Source organism: Ursus maritimus, unplaced genomic scaffold (genome assembly GCF_017311325.1).
Source record: "Ursus maritimus isolate PB19 unplaced genomic scaffold, ASM1731132v1 scaffold_3, whole genome shotgun sequence".
In the NCBI taxonomy this organism is placed as follows: domain Eukaryota; kingdom Metazoa; phylum Chordata; class Mammalia; order Carnivora; family Ursidae; genus Ursus; species Ursus maritimus.
The window spans coordinates 73,660,747-73,676,884 of NW_024425563.1; the positions used below are offsets into that span (position 1 = coordinate 73,660,747).

A 16,138-nucleotide genomic window follows, 5' to 3' on the forward strand; every position below is an offset into this window, starting at 1 on the left:
AAAATGCAAACATCATCTTTATTAATATTTACACTTGGTTCTATAAACAAAGTTGGCAAAAAAGAAAAAACTATTTCCATACATATTTATAAAAATTTCAATATGATCTTCATCACTTCTGAAAGGTATTTATTTTTAAGTCTAAAAGCCAGTAAATGTAGAAGTTGAAGGGGAAGAGAAAAACACTGACAACAAATTATTTGAATTTTCTTCTTCCCAAATATCTAAAACATCACATATACCACTGTTTTCAGTGTAGCTTGTGAAACCCAAAAATTCTGACTTCTCGTCACTAGTCTGAAACAAGTCTAGTAGAGATTGTACTGGGGAACTACAAATTCTGTTTCCTTCTTGTGTAATAAGAAATTCAGTTCTTTTCTTATCTAATTCCACATTTGGTTCCAGATTTTCTTTTTTATTTCTTCCTAATAATATTTTCACTTTCCGATGGATCGTACCAGAAGGTAAACCATCCGTATTGTTGAAGTCACATTCATTGGGTTCCTCAAGGGGACTTGGGGACGGAGTCTTTGCCTGAATTGTTAGGTGCTCCTGTGAACTGTTTGTTGCTAATAGACCAGAATCATGACCAAATATTGAATAAAGGTCCTTTTCCTTCAGATCTTTTGCTGGAAAAAGCACAGTATCTGATTTTTGTTTTGGCTGAGATGCAGTATTATCCATACTGACGCTAGAAACTTGTACAGATGTCTGTAGCCTACACTGACACTGATCTACCCTTAGTTCTTCTAAGTCACTTTCATTTGCCATTAATTTATGTTCAGAAACATCAAGGATGCATTCCTGTTTATTTTTATGCAGAGGTAGATGTGTAAAATTTTGTTTTATGTCATCTTCAGCTGGATTTAACATGGAACATTTACTAGTTACTTTCTCATCGAGTCCTCTCAATTCACTTGAAGGGCAGGGGATGCATTCTGAAATAAACAGAAACTTCTGTTCAGGTTCCTGGATTTCTTTATATAGGAAATGCTGCTCAATTACCTGTACATTATTTTCCTTGAAGTCTTTCTGAGAAATATGTTGCAATTCTAGCTTTTCTTTTGGTTCAGACTTTTTCAGGACACTTGCAGTAATAGGAGAAAGTGATCCAATACTGTATTTTATTCTTTATAAAACAAAAAGAAAACATTATTGCTACAAAAAATTCCTGAGTAGCTTAAAGCCAAATTAATAATCTGTTAAAACTATGAAACTTAAATTTAACTTAGAAAATACTACAAAAATACTGAAATCTTAACAGTTAGCCAAATATACTTCAGATGTTTTCCATAATAAAACTTTACAGATATAGCTGGAAACTCTAGCATACCCCCTATTCTCATCCATCATCTTCCCCTTCCTCCCAGAGGTAACCACTATCTTAAATGTGTTTAAAACTACTTCAACCATATAACTCAAAGAGAGAGGAGAGTAAAGGGATTTGGTTTTGCTCCCAACTTTGTTTTCATTATTCTGAAAAATACCCTAACTTCTATACTTTCATTAAAATTAATATTGTCTCATTTTACTTAACAATGTAGAAAATGAGTATTTAGACAAAATAGTAATCCTTAAGTTTCACACATGTATTTGACCTGGAAACCTCTTCTTCATGGAGTCTCTTAATATTCTTTCAATGTTAGTTTGTATTACACAATCCTAAATTATATATTACCAGCTGACTACTGATGTTTTATGTTATACATGTCACAGACAACACTATAGGAATATAGAATTCAGTCTGCCCTTTCAAAACCAGCATGGACACTTTTATATTTATTTTGTTTATACTTTCACCTAAGACTCCTCTTGAACAAATGGAGTATTAAAAATGTGAAAATACTAGTCCAACACTGCCCTCTCTCCTTTAATGTCTAGAGATGTTTAGATGACTTATACACAGATAAAAATTGTGCAGAAAATGTAACTAAGAAAAAACCAACTTATATGTTAAGTACTAGTTCAGAATTTTGTTGCAGATTAAATTTTTAGGGAATTCTAAATTCTTACAGTAGCCTATATAGTTTTAATAGTTGAAAATATGCCTCCTCTCCAAATATCATATTATTAAGTCAGTCATGAACAACCATTCTGAATGTTACACAAATAAGAAGTTTAGGAACTGTTCCACACAGATACAGTAAAAAGACTTTCCAGTTAATTTTCAGAAGCTGTACCTTGGTATCCTACTTTCTAGTCTTTATGCCTTAAAATTAGTCTAAAAACAGATATAAGGACTGAATAACCTAGTGGTTTATCATCAATTTAAGCATTTCAAAGAATTTTTTTTTTATCTTGGATTTATGGGAACAATCTAACCAGGATCATTTAGTCAATGTGCAGTAAACTGTCAATGAACAGCACTGTATTCACATTTAAGTCCTGTCAGTACTACTAGTATTATTGCCAAGTAGAATTTAAACAAAAGTATTCAGTGAAAGTATAAAGAAGACTTAATGGAGGTTAAGTGAAAGAAGGTTTATTTAAAGTCCTTAATATTAAATAAAAATTCTAGTTTTTTAGTCCAAGTAAATGGTAAACTTTATGGTCCTACACCAGAGGTTGATAAACTGTATATAGCACATGGACCATATCTAAAGTTTTACTGGAACACAGCCACACCCATTTATTTACATACTGTCCATAGCTGCTTTCATTGTACAATGACAAAGTAAGCTCAAACAGAGATGTTATGGTTCACAAATCCTAAAATATATACTGTCTGGTTTTTAATAAAAAATTTGCCAACTCCTCTTCTAGACTATAATGATGAAGACCTTAATAACCTAAAGCAAGCACTTTTGTTAGTGGAGAGGGGTTGGGAGTGGAGAGAAGTAATCATTTTTTTTTTAAAGATTTTATTTATTTATTTGACAGAGATAGAGACAGCCAGCAAGAGAGGGAACACAAGCAGGGGGAGTGGGAGAGGAAGAAGCAGGCTTCCAATGGAGGAGCCTGATGTGGGACTCGATCCTAGAACTCCGGGATCACGCCCCGAGCCGAAGGCAGACGCTTAACGACTGAGCCACCCAGGCGCCCCTGAGAAGTAATCAGTTCTTAACCAAATATACACTCTAAAAATATATATTCCAGGGTGCCTGGGTGGCTCAGTCAGTTAAGCGTCTGCAGTCAGCTCAGGTCATGATCCCATGGTCCTGGGATTTAGCCCCGCATCAGGCTCTCTGCTCAGCCCAGAGTCTGCTTCTCCCTCTCCCTTTCCCTGCAACTCCACCTGCTTGTGCTCTCTCTAATAAATAAATAAAATCTTTAAAAATAATAATAAAAAAATTTTTTAAAATATATATATATTCCTTCTAAGAACAGAAAACTTTGGATTTATTTTTAGTTTAATGCAATTGTTTAAAATTCTGGTAAAATTTAAAACTTAGGCTGATAAATTACCTTTTCTTTTTAGGCATGTCCCTTTCATATTCCACAAAATCAAAAATTAACTTAGATACAATATCATCAACAACTTGATAGTGATTACTCTGTGCAAAGCTTCTGTGTTGTTCACTTAGAAGATGCTGAAACAAAAACAAAGAAGCACATAAATCATATAATTATATTCTTAAACCAAAGATTCTTTTTTAAGTTTTCTAATATTTTCATGCCCCTAAAATTAGGTTTCTAATAACTACTCCAAAGAAATATCCTTTACTACAACTTCAAAGGATGTTAAGTAAAATAAATTTGTCATTTAAATGGAACTGACACCATAGGAACTACATCAGGAAATGAAGATAAAGATGGAGAAATACAACAGTGACATTTAACATTTACAGTATGCTAATATTCAGAAAATCTTCCTCTTTATTTTACCCTTATATAATTACCACTAAATATAGTAGGTCTTATAAAATATTAAATAAATGAAATGTTATAGTTTAACATATAAGATTCCAAAACAAGAGTCCAGAAGGCAGGTTACAAAAAAATGAAGTACAATGAATGCTGTGAAGTATTAAAAAAAAAAGAAAAAATTCATTATTGAGGAACACATTTGCGAATGAGCAAGTGAATTATCTCAATTACCTAATGCTTGTAACAGAGAATACAGAAGTTATTCTCAGTCTTTCTTTTTAAGAAAAAATTGAACTAGTTGACAGTTAATCAGTCTGACAGTCGTGAAGAACAAAAGTAAACAAGCTCAGTGTACTGCGATAAAACTCAAAAGAAATAAAAGTTCCTGCTAAACAGGTGGAAACTCCAGACTAATTCTATTACTTGTCTGTCAGCTGATCAGGGAAGTGCACCTAGAAGTCTGTACCAGGACAATCATGTAAGAACCTCATTTCTGTTTCTCTAGTTTCATGTAATTTTTGATGATTTGATTGTATTTCCAAAAACTAAATTCTCCAGTGATCACAAAAAAATAGTATTCTGGACTATTACCTCCTTACTTGCAAAATTTACCACATACAAATTATCTATGCCCAGTAATGTTAAATAAATGAAAAATGATTTTAAAAAAAAGAAACATTAACTTTCTAAGTGCAGATTCCATTTATACACATTTTTTGGAGAAATCTCCAACTTTTGTGCAGTTGCCCCCTACTTCCACCTACCTCTTATCATTCATCATTTTTTATGTCTTGACTTAAAAGTTACTTTTTCTCAGTTGAGCTTTCTATATTCCTCATCCTATCTTAAGTACCCTCTCATTATTAGCACTGTACTGTACTTTTCTAACACTATCACTAGCCTACTTATAAATGCATTGTTTTGTATCTGTCTTCTCTATTGAACCATAAGATATCCAAGGGAAGAGAATATGTCTGCCTTGTTTGTTGTTGCTTAACCTCCAATAAACCAATTTGCTAAATGAATGCCTTGATACAGGTGGAAATGAAGCACTGTGAAATCTAAGATTAAAAAAAAAAAAAAAAGAATATTTTATTCTCAGAGACTAAGAAACATAAACTGTAATAGAAAATGATTTTAAAATATCAATCTCAAAATTTACTACTAATTTTCCTTCCTTGTATCAATCAGTGACCAAGGTTTTCATTTTTTAGTCCCAACATTTTCTGAGCATTACATTACAATTACAAATTGATATTAAGGAAAACATCCATTATAAATTATTCTATCATGGCAATAGTAAAGTAAAATTTTGGGACGAATCTGTAATTTAAATTTAAAAATGATTTTTGGGAAGGGAAAATATTTGAGATCGTTTTAACTTCTGACTAAAAATAATTCTAAAGTAGCCATATTTTTTGCCTTTATTAAACAACACAAAATTAATACAAAACACGAATATATTTTGAGTTATAAAACAAACTTCAACTTAGAGTCTAAAGAGAGAGAGGTTTTTTTTGTTGTTTTTTTTAAAGATTTTATTTATTTATTTATTCGACAGAGATAGAGACAGCCAGCGAGAGAGGGAACACAAGCAGGGGGAATGGGAGAGGAAGAAGCAGGCTCATAGCGGAGGAGCCTGATGTGGGGCTCGATCCCAGGACTCCAGGATCACGCCCTGAGACGAAGGCAGATGCTTAGCCGCTGTGCCACCCAGGTGCCCCGAGAGAGTTTATTTCTTATTTATAATTATTCTTTCTCCTTAACTTCCTCACCATTTTCTACCAAACCAAGCACTGAAACATACGTCTCTACTGAAATTAACAACTCAAACAGTAACAGCTAAAATTTAATAGGCACAGAGCCTGCCACTGTCCAAGGTCACACAAACAGGAAAACAGGATTCAAACCTGAGCAGCATGGATCCAAAGCTCTTGTCTTTTGCTTTTTGGTTTTTTTAATCACTTTACAAACCATAAATAGTTCCCATCTTCAAAACTGTATCTTCAGCCCATGTCCCCTTCCAACTATTCTATTTCTCTTTCTGCTACTTCAAAGAATAATCTCTACTTTCTTCTCATCCTACCATTAGTAAATCATATGCCCATGTTTTAATTGCTCAGGTCTGAAGCATCTTCTACTCACTCCCAACTTCCGATCCACTGGCAAATCCTCTTTGCCCCACTTTTAAATTATATCCACAATCTGACCAAGTCTCATCATTTCCGCCAGGCCACCACCATTAGTTGAATGGTTTCTTCAATCCCAACAATCAGTTTAATTTAACACTTTTGCACTGCTTATTTCAATATCCACAAGTCATGTTCCCTCACTTCCTAGGTTTCTACTCAAATACCACTTTATCAGTTAGCTTTCCTTGTCTAAATAAATGTCTACACCCCCATTCCTGCTTTACAGTTTCTCACAGAACTGATCTAATATTCTCTCTCTATATATATATACCTTCTTTTTTACTACATTGTTACCTATCTCTCCTCCCCTCTCACAGAATGTAATTTTCATAAAAGGAAGAATTGGTATCTTTTGTTCATTGCTGTTTTTTCAGAGTAGTGATTGGTACAACACAGGTACTTAATAAATATTTGTTGAATGAATGAATAAAAATTAGTTTTCAATATACATTTTCCCACTTTGGATTCCTAAAATTTAAGATAATTCTATCAAAAAGAAATGCATGCTACTTAGTCATTATCAAGTTGTAAACCACAATCTGAAAAAACAAGCTAAAATTTACACAGTAAATATTCATAGTTTTAGAAATATCAACCCCCTAAATATAAAATCACATTTACAGTTTCGAGATCTTCATATTTCTGCAAGCAACATTCACAGTATCCTTTTTTCTTCTTCTCTTTCAATTGTAGTTGAATTGGGATGCCACCACATTTATTGCCATCCGTTTGGATTCTGACAGAAATATATGATAAAAGAATTGAACATTAAGACTTTATAAAATGTACAGTCCTCACATATCAATCTGCCATAATCTCCACAGATGTTTATATCAACAAATACTTTAAAATACATTTCTTTTTAAGAAATTCAGAAGCAAAACTAGTGACTTTTCTGGAGAATAATTTAGATCACTTAAGAGAAATAACATGTTTCAATTACTTGTAAATATTTGCAAGCCACCCCTCAACCTTAATCTATTGATCTATTAATCTAAATGTGACATACTTAGACAAGATTCAGACTTCTAATCCAGCATTAAAAATATACAGGGAGGAAACCATAACAGTGAACACACACACACACACACACACACACACACAAACACACACACACACCCAACCCACCCACCCACCATAGCATTTAATGAATTATTTTAAATGTTTGCTTAAAAAGAAAAAATTACTTGAAGGTTAAACAAACCTTAGTTTAACCTGAGTTTGCTTCTGGATGCTAGATGGCTTATCTACATCAAATGGACTGGCAGGCTTCTGAATAGAATAATTTATAAAAGGCATATTGGTCAGCTGAAGGTAAAATGGTCTATAAAGTCTAAAAAAACAAAAAGACAAATACATGAGATTCTTTATGATGAAAAAAATACAACTGAAATCTTATATTTCAAAATCACGGACTTCATCTAGAATCTGAAACAAATAATAGAAACAGTTAGGGTTCCCTTCCCAATTCCTAGACCTAATATCTTTCTGTTTAACATATATGTATTTTTTAATTATGGTAAAATACCCACAAATTAAATAATAAATATTGAATATTTACCTTAAACTTTTTTTTTTTTTAAGTAATCTCTATGCCCAAAATGGGGCTTGAACTCCAAAACCGACATCAAGAGTCACATGCTCTACCAACTGCGGCAGCCAGGTGCCATTTTTAGGAATATAGTTCAGCTGCATTAAGTACATTCACAGTGTTTTCCAACCATTAACATCATCCATCTCCAGAACCCTTTTCATCTTTCAAAACAAAAACTCCGTACCCATTAAACAATAACTCCCCATTCTCCCTTCTCTGCCCACCTGACAACCATCATGCTACTTTATGAATCTGACTACTCTAAGTACTTCATCAAGTGGAATCTTGCAGTATTTTTCCTCTTATTTCACTCAGCATAATGTCCCCAAGGTTCATCCATGTTGTAGAGCATTTGTCAGAATTTCATTCCTTTTTTAAGGTTGAATAATGTTCCACTGTGAATATATATTACATCATCCATTTACCTGTTGATGGACATATGGACTGCTTCTACCACTGGGCTACTGCAAATAGCGCTACTACCAATATGCATGTGCAAGCATCTCTTCGAGACCCTGCTTTCAATTCTTTTGGCTATAAAACCAGACGTGAAACTGTGAGATCCCATCATAGTTTCAATTTCATGAAGAACCTCCATTCTGTTTTCCATAGTGGTTACACTATTTTACAATCCCATCAACAGTGCACAAGGGCTCCAGTTTCTCCACTTCCTTGCCAAAACCTATTACTCTAGGCTTTTTTTTTTTTTTTTGTAACAGCTATCCTAATGTGTGTGAAGTGATAGATATCTCACGGTGGTTTTGACTGGCATTTCTCTGATGATTAGTGATAGTGAACATCTTTTCATGTGTTTCTCGGCAATCTATACCTCTTTGAAGAGATGTCAAGTCCTTTGCCCATTTTTTAAATCTGATAAATTGAGGGGACGCCTGGGTGGCTCGGTTGGTTAAGCATCCAACTCTTGCTTTTTTGGCTCTGGTCATGATCTCATGGGTCTTGAGATAGAGCACTGAAGTGGACAGCAGGGAGTTTGCCTCAAGATTCTCTCCCTTTGCTCTTTTCCGTACTCAAGTGCACAAGGCTGCTCTCAAATAAATCTTAAAAAAAAAATCTGAAAATTTTGATTTTCTGTTGACTTTTTATTTCATTTTTTTTTTAAATTAGGTTTTTGAGTTCCAGTATAGTTAACATACAGTGTTATATCAGTTTTAGGTGTGTAATACAGTAATTCAATAATTCCCTACATCACCCAGGACTGCTCCTGTTTGCCCCAGGCATTGTTCAAGCTGCAGCTTCTACATTGTCTCTCCATAGGCTCCTGTCTCTTTAAGGGTAGGGACCCAGTATCCCTTGCCCTCCCAGCTCACCCAGTGCTGAGTCAGCAGACTTTTAAGGCTTCAGGTTCCAAGTGTGATTGGTTTTACAAAGCTAGGGATTTCACCCCTCTGGTTTTCAAAGCCAGATAAGATGGGGATTTATCTTCCCTTAGGGGGCTCCCTGGTGCTTTCACCTCTCTGAGCCACAGCCTACAACTCCCTCCTTCTTGCAGGCAGCTCCCAATCACCATCTCTGCCCTTCCTAATCTCTAAGACGCAGCTTCTTCTCTACATAGTTGTGAAGTTTGTTCTACTAGTCTTCACATTATTCTCTGGTTTATGTATTTGGATGCAAGTGCTAACTAGTTGTAAACAAGAGTGGGCTTAGGGTCCTCCTACTCCATTGTCTTCCCAAGCTCCCCGACATATTATACTTTATTAGATATGTACGATTTACAAATATCTTCTCCCATTCCATGGTTCCATCCCTTTTCACTCTGTTGTGCACACAAATTTATAATTTTGTTGCTTGTGCTTTTGATGTCATTTCCAAGAAATCACTGCAAAATCCAATGTCCTAAAGCTTTTCCCTTGTTTTCTTCCAAGAGTTTTATGCTTTTAAGTCTTCGATCTATTTTGAGTTAATTTTATATATGGTATAAATTAATGGTCCAACTTCATTCTTCTTTTGCACGTGGATATGTAGTTTTCCCAATACGTGAAGACAGCCTGTTCCCCACTGAATGATCTTGACATCTCTGTCAACAGTGATTTGACCTAAATGTGAAGATTTATTTCTTAGCTAGTTATTCTTTTCCACTGGTCTATATATCTGTCTTTACGTCATTAACAAGCTGTTGTAATTACTGCAGCTTTTAGTAAATACTGAAACCAGGAAAGTTTAGATCTTCAACTTTGTTCTTCCTTTCAAAGACTGCTTTGGGCATTTGGGGTCCCTTGCGATTTGGTATGAATTTTAGGATGGATTTCTCCCCTTCTGCAATAAGAGTCATTGGGATTTTGACAGGTATTACACTGAATCTGTAAATCACTTTGGGCAGTACTGACATCTTAGTAATATGAAGTCTTCCAATCCATGATGCTGGGATGTCTTTCCATATACTGGCACCTTCTCTAAGGCCTAATTTTGAACTGCATTTTTTTTCATAGTAATACATTTCATAGAAAGAAGCATTCAATGCATCTTAGTCACTTCAGTGAGTATCCAAAAGAATTAATCACACATGTCTAAAGGAGTAACTAGAATCTAGTCAAGAAAAAGTTATCAAACTCTCCCATGCCAAACTAATTTACTTGTATCCGTAGTCTTCATTAAGATTACCCTATAAAACTTGAGTGAGTCAGGAAAACTACTAAATTAAATGTTATACTCGGATTTTGTACTTCCAAATAGTACCAATATATTTCACAAAGTAGAAGCAATCTTTAAGTAGTAGTTCAAATCATATGGCATTGCATTCAGCTAGTGAATGGTTACTTGAAATACTACAAAAATGAATTGGTCTTATGATTGCTCTAAAGTAGATATTTCAAGAAATTATCATCTATAGCATACTGAAACTAAATTAAGCTAAAAACTGCTTAATTTTTGAGCAAAAATTAATGTTACTTTCTACAACTTGTGCCACCTGCATATTAGTATAATATAAAACTAACATAAAGAGACCTAACAGTATTAGCCAAGATAGCTTAATTAGATTTTCTCTTTTAATATTATATTTAAATTACTGATTGAACTTAGATACTTACTGGCTCATATCTTCCACCTTTACAAAAGGTTTTTTGAGTCTACCTGCTTGAGAACATACAAAACACATTATTAGATATGTACAAATCCAGGAAATTAAAAAAAAAAAAATACTCTTGCTAAAAAAAAAATCCCACCATACTCTGTACAGATCTTCCTCAATTTACAATTAAGGTTATACTTCAATAAACCCATTTCAAGTTGAAAACATCCTAAGCTGCAGTGCATTCAATACACCTAACCTATCAAACACCATAGCTTAGCCCTAGCTTAACTTCAAACATGCTCACAACACTTACATTAGCCTATAGTTGGGCAAAATCATTGAACACAAAGCCCATTTTATAATAAAAAATGTTGACTATGTGATGTAATTTGTTGAATACTGTACTAAAAGTGAAAGACAGAATGGTTTCAAGTATATTGGTTGTTCACCCTTGTTCCCACGTGACTGAATGGGAGCTGCAGCTCACTGTCACGGCCCAGTGTCAGGAGAGTTTCCTATGTCATACTGCCCGCCCAGGAGAAGATCAACACTCAAAATTCAAAGTAGTTTCTATTGAATGTGTATTGCTTTTGCACCACTGCAAAGTTGAAAAATTTAAAGTCAAACCATCATAAGTCAAGGACCATCTGTATCCATTATCCCTTTCATTTCAATTCAGTTTTAAGTTTCAGGTGAGGTATTTTACAATATCAGCCCATTTCCAAAATGACAGAAATTCTGTCTACATTCTGAGATTCTTAAAATGAAAGGACTTCCCCCCGCCAAAGGATCTCTGAATAGAATTCAGGAGACTCATGAGCTAAAACAGGAAAAAAATCCAACTTTTATTTTCACTGATCTCTAACTGAAATCTAACATTTCCTCTAGTTATATATATAAGCAACAGGATCACAGTGGTTTTAGCAGTGCCTGTAATTCTGAAACCAAATGAAAGAAATACCTTCATATCATATTAGTTATTGCAGATCTCAAAGCATCATTTATGCTCACCACTTCAAAAATTACAGTAGAATCACTGTTAGCACTTGTTTTCAATGTGTAAAAAAAACATAATTTAAAATATTCTGATAATTGAATTTCATTTACTGACTCTCAGTAATCTAATAATTTTTTATATGTTTTTTAAAAACATCATTCTGAAAAGGGGTACGTAAGCTTCACCAGACCACCACAGGGGTCCATAGTCTAAAAAAACTAAGACCTACTGAACATGTTCCCTGAAGGGTTGTTTCCATTATTTTTCAGAGGATTTTTATAAGATCTGTTCTATTTTCTAAAAGCAAATTGAATACACTTAAGGATATCAAAATACTTACTTCTTGCTTTCTGTGTGCCAATACCTACTCTTTTCCCCTAAAAAAACAAAAACAAAAACAAAATGTGAAAAGACTGGGTTTGAAAGTACAATGAAAGCAGCAACTGTAACGGCTCATTTTTATCCTGAAGATAATCAGAAGGGTGATTACTATAGTTTTGTGGGGGGAAAGAAGAGAAAAATTTGCTTTTAAAAATCAACTCAACCAAAGAAATGAAACAATGAACATAATACAAGCTCATTTTTACAATACATCCAACAAATACCTTGCATTCTAGCTATCATTATTTTTGTCTTTACAGAAAGAAATTGACCAATGAAGAAAAGGTACGGTTAATGAAATAATCTGAACATAGTCCTAAAGTTATTTTTATGCCCTTACTGAGCAAACTTTTGTGATAGACTGAACAAAGGAATTCTTAAAATATTTATTACAATCTGTCGATACCTGTCAAGGTGAAATATGTCCAATGTGGTCAAACAATCCCACTGACTACAACTAAAACTCTGGGAAAAATACAATAAGAAACTACATGAGGACTAAAAAATAAACAAAAGCAGACATATTGTAGAAGGAAGTCAAACTTAGAGAAACCACCTTTAAGGGGGTACATTTCCCATCCTCTTTTTCCCTGAAGGATGAACCTCTAATTAGAGTTGGCAGCAAGTAGTGGAGCCAGTGGCTAAAACTCCTACATAAGTCACTTACTTCTGGCTAAAAATATCCAGGAAAGAGGTTCCTGTAGCCCAAAGAGTACGAAGGGAAACCATGGACTATTATGTCTTTCTTTTCTCCCACAGTTCTGCACTGAGGGTGGACCCCAGTTATGAAACTGCAGTTGCAGGTGTCATAGGCAGCTAAAATTGAGGAACCCTGTCTTTCTGAACAGAAGAACTAGGGAAAGGGTCATTATGGGCTGGAGAGTGAAGGGGAAATTGCAAAAAGTAGCAAACTGGAAAAGTGGATCCCTAATTCCCTATATAAACCCACATTAAGTGCCAGACTTAATTTCAAGGCTTTGAAAATAGAACTAAAATTTAAACCACTGTCCAAGTCTTAGACTAACCTATAAGTGATGCATGTGCAGAACAAACAGTTGCATACAAATCTCTGAAAACCGAAACTGAGTGGAACTGCCATGTAAAGAAACTGAGATAGAACTGACGGTCTGAATCACACACACACACACACACACAAACCAATCAAGAAAGCAACAAAATCAGCACTCTCCAGAGTACTGTTATAGCTCTGCCAGAGTACTATAATAGCTCTGAAGTCTATACAACATAACATAGATTATTTAAGTCAAAAATAACTTGACACTATTAAGAACCAGTAAAAACATCAATTCTTGAGGGAAAAAGGCAATCAGATGCCAACCCTAAGATGTTCCTGATGTCAAAATTATCAGAAAAAGACTCTAAGGTAAGGATAAACACACTTAAAATGATGGAAAGACACAAATTCTCAGCCAAAAAACTATAAAAAAAAAAAAAAAGGAAATTGCAGAAGTCTAGTGAAGACTAGTATAGAAGTCAAGTGAAAAATACACGATTTGAAATATAGAATTAACTGGATGGGCTTGAAAACAGAACATAGATGATAAAGTGAAGTGTCAGTGAACTGGAAGACTGATGAAAAGAAATCTTTAATTAGAGAAAAGAAGAATGGGAAAGAAAAATAACAGAGTCTCAGGGACCCAATAAGTACCTTGTACTTTAGCTATAATATAAAAGGTCTAAAATTAAGTGTTATCGGAAATGTAGAAACAGGAAAAAACAGAATGGTGAAGAATTTTAACAAAATAGCCCAAACTTTCCAAACATAAATTTAGTTTTAAGAAGCTTAGTGAACAAATAGAATAATCTTTAAGTAAACCTTGCCGAGGCAATTACAACCAAACTGTTGAAAACCAAAGATAAATTAAAAATCTTCTAAGTACACAGAGAAAAATTACCATTATTTACAAGAAAACAACAATATGAATAACTGCAAATTTTTCATCAAAATCCATGGAATACAGAATATAGCTGTAGAACACCTATAAAGTACTGACCTAAAGAGTTTTTTATTCCTAATTCGTTATCCAGTGAAAAGATCTTGCAGGAATGAAGGGAAAATAAAGACATTCTCACATTCTCTTCTACATGACTTTTTTGAGCAAAAAGGATAACACTGCCTGGTGGGTTTTTCAATAAATGCAAATGTAACAAAAATAACTATACCATAAAGACTAGCGTGGGAGGATAAAGGACTCAAAAAGTTATAAGGCTTCTACATTTTATTTGAAGTAGGTAAAATATTAATTCTAAGTAAACTGTGAAAAGTTACGTAAGTATAGTTTAACCTAAGCAACCACTAAAACAAAACAAAACAAAAACAAAAACATGGACATAGCCAAGTCAATAGATAAACCTTCAAACAATCTGAAAAGCAGAAAAGGGGGAAAACAGAGGAATAAAATGCAGAGAACACCAACAAAAAAAATATTAGTATATTGGCAGGCCTAAATTAAATGATACTAATAATTATTAAGTATAAATTATCAAAACATACCAATTAAAAGATAGAGATTGCCAGATATGATAAAAAGACAACTTTCAACTATCTATAAGAAACCGGTTTTATAAACACATAGATACGTTAAATGTAGCTGGAAGAAAAAAGACCATGTAAACACTAATCAAAAGGAAGCTGGAGTGGCTATAGTATATTCAGAGACTTCACAACAAGGAATACTAACAGGGATAGAGGGACATTATATAATAACGAGGTCAATTCACCAAGAAAACATAAGAATATTAGATGTGTGCACATCTAAGAAGGCTCAAAATACACGAATCAAAAACTATGATAGAACTAGAAGGAAAAATACACAAACCTACAACCTATTTGGCAACGTCAATACTCCCCTCTTTCCATAATGGCTAGAGTAAGACAGAATATCAGTATGAATACAGAAAAGCTATACAATTTGACCTATTTGACATCTATAGAACATTCTACCCATTAACCTTAGAATATATGTTTTTAAATGCATATGAAACTTGCATTAAGACACACTAGTCTGGGGGCACGTGGGTGGCTCAGGGGGTTAAGTGTCCGACTCTTGGTTTTGGCTTAGTTCATGATCTTTGGGTCGTGAGATCAAGCCCCGTGTGGAGCTCCACCTTCAGTGCAGAGTCCGCTTGAGATTCTCTCCCTTTCCCTCTTCTTCCCCCTCTCTATCCCTTCCCCCCCTTTTCCTGTACAGCATGTGTGCACTCTCAAACAAATAAATAAATAAAATCTAAAAAAAAAAAAAGACTGTATTCTGGACAACACAAACCTTGACAAACTTAAAAGAACTGAAATCACACAAGGTATGTGTTCTGATCATCACAGAATTAAAACAAATGTAAGTAACAGCTCATTCATCGCTGGTGGAAATGCAAATTGGTACAGCCATTTTGGAAGACAGTTTGGCAGCTTCTTACCAAACTAAACATACTCTTACCATATAATCCAGCTATCATGCTCCTTGGTATTTATCCAAATGTCTTGAAAACTAATGTCCACACAAAACCTACACATGGATGTATATATACATAATTTACTCAATGTCAAAGCTTGAAAGCAACCGAGATGTCTTTCAGAAGGTGGATGAACTGTGGCAAATCCAAACAATGGACTCATTCAGCAATTTTAAAAAAAGAGCTATCAAGTCATGAAAAGACATGGAGAAATTCTAAATGCCTATCACTTACTGAAGAAGACAATCTGAAAAGGCTAGATGTATGGCTCCAAATATATGACATACTGGAAAAGGCCAAACTATGGAAAAAGGATCTCTACTTGTTAGGAGTAAGTGAGGGAGGGAGGGATGAATAGATGTACCATGGAACATTTTTATGGAAACTATTCAATTATTCTGTAGGATACTGTGATGGCAAATACATGTCACCATTCATTTGTGTGAACCTATACAATGTACAACACTAAGAGTGAACCTTAACGTAAACTATGGACTTTAAGTGATGACTTGTCAATAAAGATTCATCAATTTATAACAAATATACCACTGTGGTACAGGACGTTGATAGTGGAGAAGGCTGTGTGTATATTGAGAGGCAAGGGATATACAGGAATATCTGTGCCTTCTACTCAATTTTGCTATGAATCTACAGGTGCTCTGAAA

At 34.2% G+C, this 16,138-nt stretch overlaps 1 protein-coding gene across 2 annotated transcripts in view; it reads right to left on the reverse strand.

Moving 5' to 3' along the window:
- DBF4 (DBF4 zinc finger) overlaps nt 1–16,138 on the reverse strand; it is a 29,123-nt gene continuing 12,985 nt past the window's right edge. Inside the window, exons 7-12 of one of the 2 annotated variants that reach the window (XM_008686208.2) lie at nt 11,962–11,998; nt 10,641–10,683; nt 7,204–7,332; nt 6,621–6,735; nt 3,406–3,530; nt 1–1,129 (exon numbers count right to left, since the gene is read on the reverse strand). In XM_008686208.2, coding sequence (XP_008684430.1) covers nt 142–1,129; nt 3,406–3,530; nt 6,621–6,735; nt 7,204–7,332; nt 10,641–10,683; nt 11,962–11,998 — 1,437 coding nt within the window. In that variant the 3' untranslated portion in view covers nt 1–141. Of the gene's footprint in view, nt 1,130–3,405; nt 3,531–6,620; nt 6,736–7,203; nt 7,333–10,640; nt 10,687–11,961; nt 11,999–16,138 lie in introns of both variants that reach the window. The other variant, XM_008686207.2, reaches the window with a different exon arrangement.